Consider the following 15,266-nt stretch of genomic DNA (forward strand, 5'->3'; position numbering starts at 1 on the left):
AAAAAAAAAACTGTGGCCATAACCTGGTTGACTGACAGACTCACCTTGGCCCTCTTTGGTTCATGTTCACCCCAAGCAACCCACTGTATCAATTGTTACTTGGTCTCTGCCGTGTTGTGATGGATCCATGTTTTGTCCACAGTTACAAAACTGTACCAAAACTTGTCTGGATTAATGCTGAACATTGCTAAACATTCTTTTGAAGTGGTCACATGGTTTCGCTTATGATGGAGTGTGAGCAATCACAACACCCATCTCGCAGAGTTTTTTCATGTCCAAATATTTGTGTAAAATGTGATGTACCCATTCAGCGTGAGGTAACTCACTTTCATTCTCTCATCGACCAGTATCTCTACATAGATTTTACTGATGATTTCCGGCGTGATTCTTTTGGGGAACTTGAACGTTCCCCAACACTAGTGCTGGTACGGCCACAACGGAACTCTTTAAACCACTTCTTCTTAACCACTAAAATTGGATGTGCCGAGTCCCCATAGTATTTATCAAGTCTTTTCTTAGTCTCGGTGATGGATTATTACGTAAAATGTAATGCTTAATCAGCACACAAAATTCACTTTTTCCGTCTTTGTAAAAATTCACGAGGTTGCCTGCTTTGAACGGCTATTAAACATCAACTGCATGACGCAGCTTGCTCAAAATTAAAAAGTTGTCCACTGATAGATTACAGTTGACTGCAGCACTGTTGCATTTAAAGTTACTGCGTGGGAAGTTCTAAAAGTCACTGACATCAAACTATTCTCTTACCAATAATGTCGGTTGCAGGTGACTCAAGCCATGCAGCAACTGGTGGCCGAGAGATTGGGCCAAAGGTTCATAGAGCCTCAGACCTCGGACCTTGCAATGGTGTACAAGGAGGCGACCCCCAACACTCCCCTTGTATTCGTCCTCTCCACAGGCACGGATCCGGCTGCAGACCTCTACAAGTTCGCTGACAAGGTAAAATTGCCTGCTACATATTATATCTACATTTGTTTTTGATGGCTTTTAAGAGACTCCAAACTGTGGGTTAACCCATTGGGTAGCTTATCCGAGCGGCACTCGTGCTCTTTCTAGATGCTAAAAATCATGTATTTGTTTGTTTTTCCGCTGGATCACAGTTTTGTGCCCTCCTCCATCCTTATGAGCAATCATTCCATTTCGATTTGTTATGTTTACACACTGTAACCACAACTAAAAGCTTGTTTTGTAATTGTTTACATTTTGCCATATGCTCAATTTTTGTCACATCAATGTTCTGCTTACATTCTATGTATCGTGTTCTCAATATTTAGTGTTTAACTGTTTATAGTTGTTGTATGAGTTTTTAATTCTTCCGCTACCTCATGGAACAACACAATTTGCGTACTTCACAAGTAGACAGATACTTGGACAGTGAAATTGATATTATCAAAGATAATGAAAGACAGACACAAAAGTGAATTATAAAAAGTAAATTAATGATCATAAGTTTGAATCACTAAATTGTCAACCACTGTTTGAATTTCAAAGCAAAATTTTTATTTGGAGTAAAATTTACAGCTATTGATTTATTTGCATTGATTGAGTGTTAAAAATTGTTCGTACAGTATTGCACTATATTATTAATTTGTATATTACCTACGATTTCTAAATCCTCCAAAGATTTGTGTTTATACAGGTGTATGGATGTGCCATCTGCATATAAAATGGTGTGGGTAAGATTACTTAAATTTCCAATGTCATTTATAAATATTAAAAATAACAATGGACCAAGAACGGAACCCTGAGGCACACCCCACTTAATGTCTGCTCTTTTAGATGTGACTTCAGCCTGATAATTTTGTATACTAACAAATTTGTTTTCAACAGACTAAGTAAGTTTTCAGTAAATCATGAGGTGTCCCTCTTGTTCCATGGTTTTCTAATTTATAAAATAAAATATTTAAATTAAAAGAGTTAAAAGCTTTTGATAAATCCCTAAACACACCACAAATATAATCACCATTTATTATACCTTTCAATATTTCATTAAGAAAACTAATTATGGTTGACAAAGTGGATTTTCCCCCTGTGAACCCATGTTGATTTACAAAAATTATTGTCTTAGCTTCTAAAAAAATCAATTAACATATTACTAATAGCTTTCTAAAAAAATTTCAGAAATAACAGGAAGAAAAGTGCAAGTAGTCTATAATTAATAAATTGTGATGGGGTTTTATCATTAATCTGATTCTTACTATTTTTTTAATGTTTGTTGTACAACAAATATTAAGATTATAATATAATATATCAACAAAACTAGAATATTGCTTCTTGACATCACAACCTGATGTCACTGTACCTTTTGAATTCCACCAAAGTTTGTCTTGAATTTTTGTAATTTCACATTGACTGGCAACTCTGAACAGTTGTTTTCGACAAGGTACAATATTAGAGCTTGGATAGTGGCTTGTGAAAGTTTAGTGTACTGATGGTTGTGCTTTAAATATGCAAGAACAGCCCTTTTAAGGACAACATTATATTCCTTAATTTTTAATTGATCAAAGTAGTTTTTATGTATACTCCCTCCACTGTGTAGTCCTTTTATGAACCAATCAACAACAAACACACACCACAAACAATGTTATATTTTGCTGTGGGTAATGAATAATTTTGAATTTGGTACTTTCCAAAGGACTCAGATATTTTGACCTCCTCCCATGTAAAAAGATGAATATATCTATACAGAATAGATTTTATATTTGTGAAATTGATATTAAATTTGGCCCTTAAAAGTCAATTCAATTTTATACATTAAAAGGACTTCATTTAATATTCTACTAAAGTAAATAATTAATGATTACTTTATTAATGATTAACTTTATCACAACAATAACATAACCCTACCTCGCCATAGCACCACTTTTTTCAGAAATAAAACATATTCCTCCTGCATATCATTGTTTAATTCTCTACCACAGTATCTAAAGAATGTTAAGGAGCCCAACAAATTTAAAAGCCAATTGAAAGAATTTTTAATTTAAAAGGAATATTACAGTGTCCAGGATTACTTACTTTGACGAGAGTCCCAGGTTATAGTGCCAATTTGCTGTGTGTCACCCCCACGTTGGTTGCGATAATTTGCTGAAAGCCCTTTACCTTGACTGCTTCAATTTGCTGCGGATTCCCTTGACGTGGTTGTGTCAATTTATTGTTAGTCGGTTCTTTAGAGTTGTTGACTCACCATGTAGTTGTACGCCTTTTGTCACCAGTGGCACGTTGTTGTACCATGTTGCTCATCATGGTATCGGTCGCCATCTTGCCCAATACTAGCTGTATTCCCTTGGTACTACTCAAAACTTATTAAATTTGAACGTCTCTGGTGTTATCACCAGAGACAAGTCTGTGTGTATGTCAGGGTTCCAAAATATGTTGAGTAATGATTACAAAATTTAATATCACTCCATCACACTTTTTATAAAAGGGATATTCAAAGAAAGTCAAACCAAGTGACCACGAGATTAATTTATTAAATGTCACACTTTCAACACTTATTATAATTTCACTCACCTTGCAATGCTTTGATAATTTAAAAGTCTAAACAATATCCCATCCTTGATTAAATTTCAATACACTATACAACAGATCACTACTATCCCAGGAGAATCAACACAACCTCCTTGCTTCAAGTCTGGTGAGAGAAGACCGTATCTCCGTATAAAAATACGGATACCGACTCAAAACAATACTCATCCCCTCTCTCGTTCAAATCAGCGTCTTCACGAATAAATATAATTTGATTCTTTTCTTATAATTGTCGAAATTTATCACGTTTACTATAATTAATCAATTTAAGTCTTTCTATTTTCTTTTTATTATTTTTTCAAAGCTTTTTATTTAAATTTTTAGCAACATGTGCTTTATGACGTCATCAATATACAAGTCATTCATACCACAATTGGCTTTTCTGCGTAATTCTATTTAGTGTTTTTGTAAAACAAACACGAATTTTGGTTATGTTTACTTCATTTTAATTAATCAAACCTTTTCCCACATAAAGTTCAATAAATTTCTTCGTTATCAGTTAAATAAACTTCAATTCCGACAACATGTGATTCACTGACGTCACAGTCTGCCGATTCATTGACGTCACAGTCTGCCAATTCCCCGCGAATATTCAAATGTCGTAATTTGACCTGTTACAACTTGAGAAGAAAGACTAGTTTTAGTATGTTATGTTTTGGTTCTGTATGTAATGTTAAATTTAGTAATTTAGATAATTTTACTTTAATTTGACCTCTGCCTGTGCAATCCTTGTGTTGTTTGTGGCAATAAATGATTTGACTTTGACTTATCTCTTTCACACTTTTGTACTTTTCCTTGCAAGCGAAATTTTGTAGTAAAGATTACTTTTTTAATATTGTATATTGAATTGAAAACAACTAATTTATAAAAGTAAATACTTTGTTAATTGAATGGTGTCATATTCATAAAATATATATTCTATACTACTAATTTCATAATACCAATTAACAGCTGATATAATTAACATAACGATACATAAGGTTTTAATTTTAACTTCACCTGGTAAAATAATACGTCTTTACTTAAAAACTAATATTTCTTATTTCTCAATAAAATCTGTAAACTCATACAATGGTTTAGCTATGAAGCAATCTTTAAGGTATCTAAAAATTTTAATTACAGTTGTAACTTAGATATTTAGCTCCCAAATAAGATGTCTTCTTTTCAAAAAAACCAATTAGTGGACCTCTATGGCTATCTTGTGTTTGTAGCGGGTCGGATACCCATGGTTAGCACCCATAACGTGAAATTTGTTTTATGTATATAACTGTATACTATAGTGTATAAGATAACTTGGTAAATATAAATGTTGTACACAGTCATTATTCGCAAGTAAGGAAACCCACCTCTCACTAACCCATTACATTTCAGACCTAAAATTAGACGTACAACATATTTTGTAAGAAAAGTATTTTATTTCGATTAAATTTTGAAGTAGCTTTTGATAGATGCATAATCAAGAAGAAATTACGAAGTCAATAAATGTAAAATAGTTTTGTTGAATGACTCTGCTCATATGGTCAATCTGATTCAAATATTTCATGAGCTTGGAAGTGTAATATTGATGTTTCAGATGAAAATGAGCAAACGCCTCATGTCCATATCTCTGGGCCAAGGACAGGGTCCTGTTGCCGAGAAGATGTTCATTGAGGCAATGGAGATTGGAAACTGGGTGTTCTTTCAGGTTTTAATCTACATTTTCTTTCCAACCGACTTTAAAATTAATTTTGTAAACAATTTGTTATAAAGATTATTATAACAGTGATTTAGGGTCACATTCTACTTAGAACCTGTCAATGAAATACAGAACAATCTAATTTAGGTAGTTTAACAAATTAAAAAGTGAAAGTCAAGAAGATAACCATAAGTAAGGGTTTGTACAAGAAAATTAATCCCAAACCTTTCAGTTGCAGTTGTAAAATATTACAGAGAATCTAAGTTACATAAGTCTGGAAATGTATAAATGTACGATGGGCCCCATTCTGTGCTAATATTTTATACACGTTATAATCTTAAAGTGTAATTTTTACATGCTAAAAATAGTAATGTTTAGTCAATGAAGTATAGAACAAATAATATCACTCATCTTATATGTATTGCTAAACAAAGCAAAAATCGTACAAAGATCTGAAAACATCTCTCGTATATGGTTGGTTTTTTATTTCGCACTGGCAAAGTACTTGCCTATTTGAAAGCACCTTAATAAAAGTCACTGTCTTTTACGTGAACTGCACTATTATCTTTTACATTGACATCTTGGTTTTTATATTCTAACGCACAGCAGAGCAATTAATTCAGAATTCCCTGCACTATAGGCAGACAACGTTTGAACAAATGTTAAAAGCTAGTACCTATATTGTTTACAAATGAGATGTTTTTAAACAGTAGTGTTTTGATGACCACAAAGGTTTGGTAATTTTTATTTTGCCTAACTGTAGGCAAGAGTTTCCTCTAATTCTCTGTTCTGTAGAGTAGTTAAGTTATAATAGGTCTTGGATAAACCAAGGTTTATAAAATGTAGGCATGGACTCTAATATACAAATAGACATGTAATACTAATAAACCTCGCATATCTGAGCTCAAATTCTAGAACCGTTAGTAAATAAATAAAAGGCACAAATATTAATTTTAAATAGTTTAAGTCCTCTTCCTCTCTTGTGGTTGATAAAAAATGTATAACATGCAATAAAATCGTAGTTGAGCACATTATACCAACAGTGATTGTGATTGTTGTGGTTGCATGCCATAGAACTGTCACCTGGCACCCAGTTGGATGCCTCGGTTAGACCACCTTGTGGAGACCATCAACCTGGACAAGACACATAAGGATTTCCGGGTTTGGCTCACCTCCACACCGTCCTCTGCCTTCCCTGTTGCTATCCTCCAGAATGGCTGTAAGATGACAGTGGAACCTCCTAGAGGCATTAAGGTATTATGACATATTACAGTTAATTGTGAATTCTGTCTTGGCTGGAACTGATTCCTCGATCTATCAATTATGGAAGAATTCTAGGGATTGTGGGTCCATTTTTATGACAGTTGGCAGTCAAATTTTGAAAGTAAGCTATTTGGAGAACCCAGCAGGGATCATTTCTGGCTGGTTTATACCTTCCAGTTGAACCTACCACTGGGCACAGCAAAATCCGATGTGTCACTTAAATCTGGGAAACCCTATGGATGTCCAGGAGCAGCACATCACTAACCGCAAATGTTGACATTCTGGGGTGCAAGGGCAATTCGATAGGTCTAGTCTACTGCAGAAGAAGACTGTTGGAGTTTAGTGGGGTTAGTTTCCTAACTATCAGAGGTTCTTGCTATCCTCAACAAGAGTGTGCAATCCCTTGCCTGCTTTGACTGGAGAGGCTGGTTCAGAGATGGCCTCCCCCTCTTCCTGGGGGACATGACTTTGAGATTAGTGCCCTAATTCTTCCTCATGGATCTCGTTAGTAGGCGGCCTCTACCTAACCTTACCCATCCTGAGTATCCTGTCACTCCGGAAGCAGCGCTAAGGTTCTTACAGGACTAAGTGCAATTTATAAACTTCTTGTCCTAAGAGAATAAAAAAAAGAAAAAAAAGTTATTTGGAGTTGATCTAATACATTTGTCCCTCTTATGAATCTGCATGAATAACTTTAAGTTACCAGATCTTTTACACTTATTCAGATCAAAAATCGAACGATTAAAGTTAGAATAATATCATGAATTTGAAACTAGATATTGTATCATGTACATACAAATATTTGGCCGTAGTAAAAATTTCTCAGATTTGGATTGTAAAAAAAACCTGCAGTTTACTACTAACAATATTCATGCCACATACTTGATAAGAATTGTACTCTGGATTGTAATTGAGACAACTCGTTTCAATTACACTCTACCCTAATCTTAATTTACATATATTACCATGTTGGAAAGTGAATTTATTTAGATATCAGTGGTCACCAATTTGACTGTACAAAACTTCTATAGGGCATACTTCCTTCACCCTCTCAACAGACACATAAAACTATACCCACTATACATAGTGTATTTCACATAATAATCCTTGTATTAGTTTTTAGCTATTCTAATATTAAAAAATTAGGGTCATCAAATATTGTCTGTTTCATTATTTATATGTATATACATACATATAAATGCACTGTTTGTATGTATTACTTCTTCAACAGCTTATAATGTATTTTTATCAATGTTTTTAGGCTAACCTCCTCCGAGCGTACCTTAACCAGGTTCCTCAATTCCATGACTTCTTGAACTCCGAAAACCCCAAGGTCCAGACATTTAAATGGCTCCTGTTCTCTCTCTGCCTCTTCCATGGAATATGTCTGGAGCGTCGCAAGTTCGGTCCGCTCGGTTTCAACATTCCCTACGAGTTCACCGATGGGGACTTGCGTATCTGCATCTCTCAGCTGCACATGTTCCTCCTGGAATACAGTGATATACCATTCAAGGTAACCGTAATTCTCACTTCTTGCAGCAGTATTTCATGTTAGATAATCCGTGATGTCTATAAGTACTAACAATTCTTTATCGTCAGGGTTATAGAAAAAATTTTATAACTCTATATTTAAATAAATTAGATTGGCTGAAGTCAAAGAAAAATGTTAAACTGATTCATTGTTTAAAATTTGTTATTGACAATGGATGGTATGAAAGGAAGGTTTTCAGACATTTACCACCGTTGTATGTTACCAAAAAGTTCAACACTAAGTTTCGAGGATTAAAGTCTACCCTCTTTCTCAGGTGCAGAAAATGTCCTAAGACATTAAAAGACTAAAAAATACTGCAGCTCCTCCAAGGTTATAAGGTGAACCAATGATGGAGAACTCAATATCGATATTTCCTGTGATGTCACAGTGCGTCTTTTGGAACAAAGAGAAATTGAAGGTGGTAGTCAGGAGGGGAAGTGTAAAGAGCAGCCACCTATGGTCTTATGTTTTTGTCCTTAACCTCAATGTCATGGTGTGTGTACGGATGTTATATATATGATTAAATCGATGTAGGACATAAAGTTTATATATTTTGGTTCATAGGATTACGTCGCCCTACAAATATAATGATATAATTCCTTGATAAACAGTATCAGAATCAGAAATTCTTTATTAACAATTTCTTCAAGAAATTTAATAGTGTCATATGTACAAAATTATGTTTAATAAAACACACAATAACATGTATAACATTAAGTCCAGGTCATTTGAAAAAATTCATCAATAGAGTAAATTGAATTGTCCATTAGGAGATTCTTTAGTTTCTTCTTTAATGTAGTGCCAGTTTCTTTCCTGAGATCTTGAGGTAGGTGGTTAAGAACTTTAATACCAGCATATTTTGGTTTTTTTTGCAAATAGAGAAGTTCGGTGAGCTGGTAGGTTGAAAAGGTTGACATGTGGAAAGTCTGGAACATAATTTTTGCATGAGGTCGGGTAAAGATCCTCACAGCTTACATATGTAAATACATACATACATACGTAAATGTTCAAACTTGGTACTTGGTAAGGCATAGAAATTCTTATCATCATTTTATCTTCATTTCCTTTGGATTCATCTCTTTAAATATTATAAAATGTTATGCTCCTTTTGTTTTCCTTGATGTAAACTTAACATGTCCAGGTACTTGAGTATACGGCGGGGCACATCAACTATGGCGGTCGAGTGACAGACGACTGGGACCGCCGCTGCATCATGAACATCCTGGCGGACTATTATAACATGGATGTCATTTCGGGAGACCACACGTTTGATGAGCCTGGAATATATCATCAGGTGCGTTAGTTGCATACCTTAAGTAAAAATGGCTTAACAATAAATTTATAAATCCTGATCTAATGCTCCTTGCATCTTGTTATTGCATAACAGTAGTAACACTTTTGCTAAAATAACATATTTCATAAAACACAATGCAGTAATGCTGAAAAAAGTAAAAACTACCATAAAACCTAGCTATTTGATATATTATATATATATATATTATACTCAAGTTAAATAAAAATCTTTAATACCAAAACTACGTATATGCATAAGTATATAAACCAAACCAGGTACAGGGATCAATCAACAGTTTTATAACCAACACAGGTATCCTTCTTTACACCTAAACTGTGGGAATTTTAGTTCAAATTTGAATTTGGCTATACTGTAATAGTTAAAATGCCTTGATCAAATACACTCATTATTCTTGACCTAGGAGAGGTCACCATCTCCCAGCAACATTGCCAGAGTTTCTAAGAGTTATCAATGTGATTTTAGTCTCTCATATATACATTTTTTAAACTCTTCTGTTTCCTAAGAATACTTTGTTCCTGGCCAGAGTCTGAAGATCGGCTCTTGTACCTGAATAACAATATCCTTTGATACTTTCAGAGTGGACTACATGGCTTCTATAAAGTTCATCCAGATCTATTGTTAACTATATATCTAAGTTTTGTATTCAAATGTTTGTAATAATATTCATTGTTTAGTAATAAAATTTGTTAGGTACTTAAAGAAAATTCATTCCATAAACTTGAACTGTCGATTGTACGATACCTAGTTGCAAATCGTGCTAAATGGTATGATCACGTTTTTAAATAATTATGTAACACATATTAACAAATTTCAATCATAGATTATTTGTAACCTGTTATTTATAGAGTGTTATTTTTGATGTATTAAGTTAAAAAGGAACCAGTTATTGTTTCCAAAAGTTAGAAAATAATTAATTAAAATTTTGACTTGTTACCAGATGCCAGAGGAGACAGAGATGATCAATTACCTGGCATACATTCGAGAACTGCCCGTGAACGACAGTCCAGGGCTGTTTGGATTGCACGACAACGCAGACATGAGCTGTGCCCAGGCCACCACATACGCGAGTCTGGCCGTGCTGCTCTCGCTCCAACCGAGGGTCGTTGGGTCAGCTGCCAGCAGCCAGGACGAGGTCACCAAGCAGATGGCAGAGTCGTTGCTGCACCAGATACCGCAGCCAATACCCAATATTCCGGCTGTGCAGGAGAAGTAAGTTTCCAATTGATGGCACCTTTTAATTTTCTGCAGCTTCATTTTATAGGTATTGTGTACCTTAAGTCTATGGAAATACAAGCATTTGATAAAACAAGGAACATTGTTTAGGTATGTGAAGCTTAAGAAAACTGCATGTTAATTTTACTTATATGCTACATGTGTGTTGTTACTGAACGTTCAGTATCTTTCTATTCTTTAACAAAGGGATTGAAATTAGATGTTTTAGTTTACTTCTGTAAGAACATCTTATGCATAACGGTTGACTATAATTATAAGAGTTTATTATACATGGTCAAGTTGAGCATACTTCAAGACATTTACCAGATATTTAAAATCGTTAATTGATTTTGATTCGACCTGACAAGTGGTTCATACATACCTGACAGTGGTGATAACCATTTTTCTTGTGAGGAAAACCTGTAGAAAAATTTGTAGGTTGATTATGCCTCAAAAAATAATGTATCACCTTCGAGATCAGCCGCATCATAGGGTGTAACAAACACAGAACTAACGATATAATCACACTGTTTAGTTTTAGAATTAAAATCATAAAATGTCTAATAAGACCTACCCGAAATAATGGACAACAAAACGCACAAGTCCCACCAGCAAAGGTTAGATGGTAATCTCATTACCACTCATTCACCTCTAGAAAAAAAACAACAAAACAGACATTGCAATGAGCGTAAAAAATAAGTTAAATAGAAGACACAATTTGTCATTACGAGACAAGTGCTCAAAAGCCTGCATTGTGTGTCAATTTAAAGTTACACCATTTGCTAAGAAAACATTTGATGAAAGTTCTGGTTAAAATGTTAACGCTTTTGATCTTGCAAGGATATCCACAAATACTTGACAGGAAATACTTGAATAACATTGACAGGATAAAAAACTTGTATCTATGTTATTAGCTTATACTGTTACATACATTTGTGTTATGTTACTTTTTATGTTGACACACTGATCATTGAACCTTCTATTCAGAGGTCATTGAGCGTTTTAAATATCCATTACAATATTGAAGGTCTCGACAGAATGTAAGGGATCTGTTTTAAACACTTTCTATCTGACGCCTTCAAAATCACGTGCCCGCTGTACTGCATCCATTGCATATCAACTATGCGGATAACCCTTTAACATTTTATTGAAAACTTTGCTATCCTTTGATCACTTTATCCCAAATCAATAGAGTTATTACTTGGATTTATGTAACTTACGAGTTTCAAGTCTCTAGGACCTTTCTACGAAGAGTTATTTTACAGATGGACAGACAATGGTTAAAATGTTAACGCTTTTGATCTTGTAAGAATATCCACAAATACTTGAATAACAAAGACAGGATAAAAAAACTTGTATCTATGTTGTTAGCTTATACTGTTACATACATCTGTGTTAATTTTTATGTTGACGCGCTGATCATTGAACCTTCTATTCAGAGGTCATTGAGCGTTTTAATTATCCATTACAACATTGAAGGTCTCGACAGAATGTAAGGGATCTGTTTTAAACACTTTCTATCTGATGCCTTCTGCCTGATTGTCCTTTGATAGAGGACAATCAAAGCCATGGTTTTCAATACATAATGATATTCTGTTGTTATTTAACTACGCCCATTGCTTGTTTGGTTAATAATGTTTATTTATGTAAAGTTGCTGTGAAATGTAAAAATATTTATTATAATGTTATTAAATTAAATTATATGATTGTTGACATATTTAAGTTTATTTGTTATGTATTAATTGTTATTGTTATGTTACTTATATTGTTAATTTGGCTTGTTTGTTTATTAATGCTTATTTATTGAAAGGTTGCAATAAAATATTAAATATTTATTAGAATGTATAAAATTCAGTTCTATGACAGTTGAGTTATAAATAAGTTTATTTGTTATGCATTAATATTGTTATTGTTATGTTAGTTATATTGTTAACTTATTGTTATTCCTTCTTGTAAGTTATTATATATGTGTAGTTTGTTGTTATCAAATTATATTGCTTATCAAATACAGGGAGATGGTGGTACAACAAAGACTGCATATATAGCCATATAGAATAAAGTGTATAATAATTAAATCATAATAACCCCCCACACGTGCGAGTGCACATGGGGAATGATAAAATGTTAACATTTTTTTTTGTGAATAAAGTTTTTTGAATTGAATTGAATTGAACAATCTCAAGTACAGATTTATCTCTGTGGAATCTACTCCTTAGGTGTTAAAACTGAGTCTTGTTGTATTTCCAACAATTAGTAAAGTTTACGAAATAAGGACTTTGTTATAAATGCTCTGTTAAGGGTGTTTAAAAATTCTTTGCTGATGCTTTAGAGTATTGATCCTGAGTTTAATGCGAACCAAAGTGAGCATACATGTTTGGTGTTTTATTTGGCTCTATGTTTGCGTATAAATTAAACATTATTATTTTAATTATTGACATTATGGTGCATCTGATCCAGATATCCGGTGCTCTATGAGGAGTCACTGAACACCGTTCTGATGCAGGAGGTTGTCAGATTTGACCGATTGCTGAGATTGATACACGCCACGCTGAAGGATCTTCTGAAGGCGTTGGAAGGGCTGGTGGTCATGTCCGACGCTTTAGAGAAGATGTCCAACAGCCTTTTTACCAACGCTGTGCCTGCACAATGGGCAAGCAAAGCGTATCCTTCACTAAAACCGCTAGGTAACCCTTCCTCTCATCGTAACATTTGAATAGCAGAAGTTATTAAAATTTACGACAGTTTCATGTGTACTAATGACAATAGTATAGAGTCCAAATCTTCAGTACAAAGTTACTTTTATCTTAAAAAGATGCTTAAAAAGCAACCTATTCATCATTAGAACTGACATAAAGCTAGGTGTTCTCAGTTGGTAAGCTGCTTTTAAGTTACATTGTGGGGGCGAAATGTTAATTTCCGTTTGAACTATATCGTGTATTTCAACAATTTTTTTGCTACACATGCTCAGCAAACATATTAAGGCAACATCAGCATACAAACACACACCAGCAGCAGCAACCATAATTTACCTTAAACTGCAAATGCCAAATCTTTATTTTAGGGGACAGCTCAGAATCACATGCAAGAGGCAATAGACTAACTGAAACAGAAAACCTCATCATGCATTAATGACATTCAGCTGATTTGTTCAAAACTAGTAAAAAATTTTAACCAGGCCATTAAAAGCCATCATAGACAGATCTCACTGGCTATAGTCTTTCCAAAAGGATTCTTTCCAACACAGTTAGAAATCTTCAGAGTTAATAATAAAAACAATATGGGTCACTTCTGAAACAAAAAGTTACATACCAATATATTCACACCTATCTTCTAAAAAATGGTTTTGAAAAATTCGTCCCTCATAGACGTTTATCCCATTTGGACAAAACCTTCTGCTTACAAGCCAACAACATGATTAATTGATTAGTTAATGTAATGAACAGGAAATTGTGAAAATAAATTTTATAGTTAAAACTAAAAACAAAAACATATTACTATCTGGAACAGAATAATAAAATAACAAAATTCTTTGGCATTGACATGGACTACAAATTGGCATACAAAGTTTTCAGAGTACAAAATGCAATGAACTGGTAGTTATGAAAAGGAAATTGTCATAATATGATGAGAATTAAAACTAAAGAGGAGGAGTACCTTGTACTCAGTGGAAGATTTATTAAAAATTAAAATTAATCTTAAACTGTTACAGTTACTTAGTTTTTAACCCAAAAACATTTAATTTAAGTTTAATGTAGTAATACATTTTAGCAATTTTCTTGTATTAAATTTATAAATTACATATTTACTGAGCTATGTTTAAGATACTACAAACCAATATGATGCAATAAATGAAATTAAGTCAAATAAAATTAATTAAAATGTGAGTGTGTAATTTCTAGATTTACAGTAGTACGATGTTCTTCAAGTTCCTGGCAGAGTTTTGCCTAAGATTTTTATATTATTTTATTTTTCTGTTATATATCTAGTTAGAAGGTTGACTCTTAGCTGTATGGCAGTGGTTTACATGTCTGAGACAAACTTTTATGTGTGAATATTTCTAAGAAATTTGAGTTCTACAAACTTTCCGTGATTTGAGATTTATTATTGTGTGTGTTAAAGAAAGATTCATTTGATTATTTTCTTTGTTACATTAATTCATAAGTGATAAAGGATGTTATTTCCATTCTTAAACCTTTACCTTCCATCAGGATGAGACTAAAATGTTGGTTTTTAATGCAGTTTAGAGATTTGCCATAATTTATAGGCATTACAAGCTACTATCAGTGTTTAATATAAAAACTACATGCACTACTATCCAATTGTAGATAATATTACTAGACATTCAGTGAAACGTTTTGAAATTATGATGGCTTGCAAATCCTACCTTTGCAATTTTGTATAGGCAAATCATAGTAGTAGAGATAATTAAAATGTTAAGAAATCCTCTTCACTATAACTGTGTTTTCAGAAACAATCACTACAATTAAAATTGAATACATATATATATATATATATATATATATATAAAATCTGAATCTCTGAAACGCCTCCAATGATTTTCATGAAATTTAGTATGCAGGGAGTTTTGGGGGTGATAAATCGATCTAGCTAGGTTTCATTTTTAGAAAATGGAACAATGAGAGCGACGTCTGCAAGATATGTGGCAGCGTGCGGCACAACGTGTAGTAACCGATAATGGTGAGCAACGAGAATACTGATTAAAAGAT

General features: G+C 33.5%; 1 protein-coding gene across 1 annotated transcript in view; it reads left to right on the forward strand.

The window, feature by feature from the left end:
* The window catches only part of LOC124358520 (dynein axonemal heavy chain 1-like), a 61,345-nt gene that overhangs the window by 37,913 nt on the left and 8,166 nt on the right, over window positions 1-15,266 (forward strand). Inside the window, exons 16-22 of the mRNA XM_046810816.1 lie at window positions 784-957; window positions 5,117-5,227; window positions 6,293-6,472; window positions 7,743-7,994; window positions 9,154-9,306; window positions 10,265-10,536; window positions 12,997-13,223. Coding sequence (XP_046666772.1) covers window positions 784-957; window positions 5,117-5,227; window positions 6,293-6,472; window positions 7,743-7,994; window positions 9,154-9,306; window positions 10,265-10,536; window positions 12,997-13,223 — 1,369 coding nt within the window. The remainder of the gene's footprint in view (window positions 1-783; window positions 958-5,116; window positions 5,228-6,292; window positions 6,473-7,742; window positions 7,995-9,153; window positions 9,307-10,264; window positions 10,537-12,996; window positions 13,224-15,266) is intronic.

This window comes from Homalodisca vitripennis, chromosome 3 (genome assembly GCF_021130785.1).
Source record: "Homalodisca vitripennis isolate AUS2020 chromosome 3, UT_GWSS_2.1, whole genome shotgun sequence".
NCBI classification, from domain to species: domain Eukaryota; kingdom Metazoa; phylum Arthropoda; class Insecta; order Hemiptera; family Cicadellidae; genus Homalodisca; species Homalodisca vitripennis.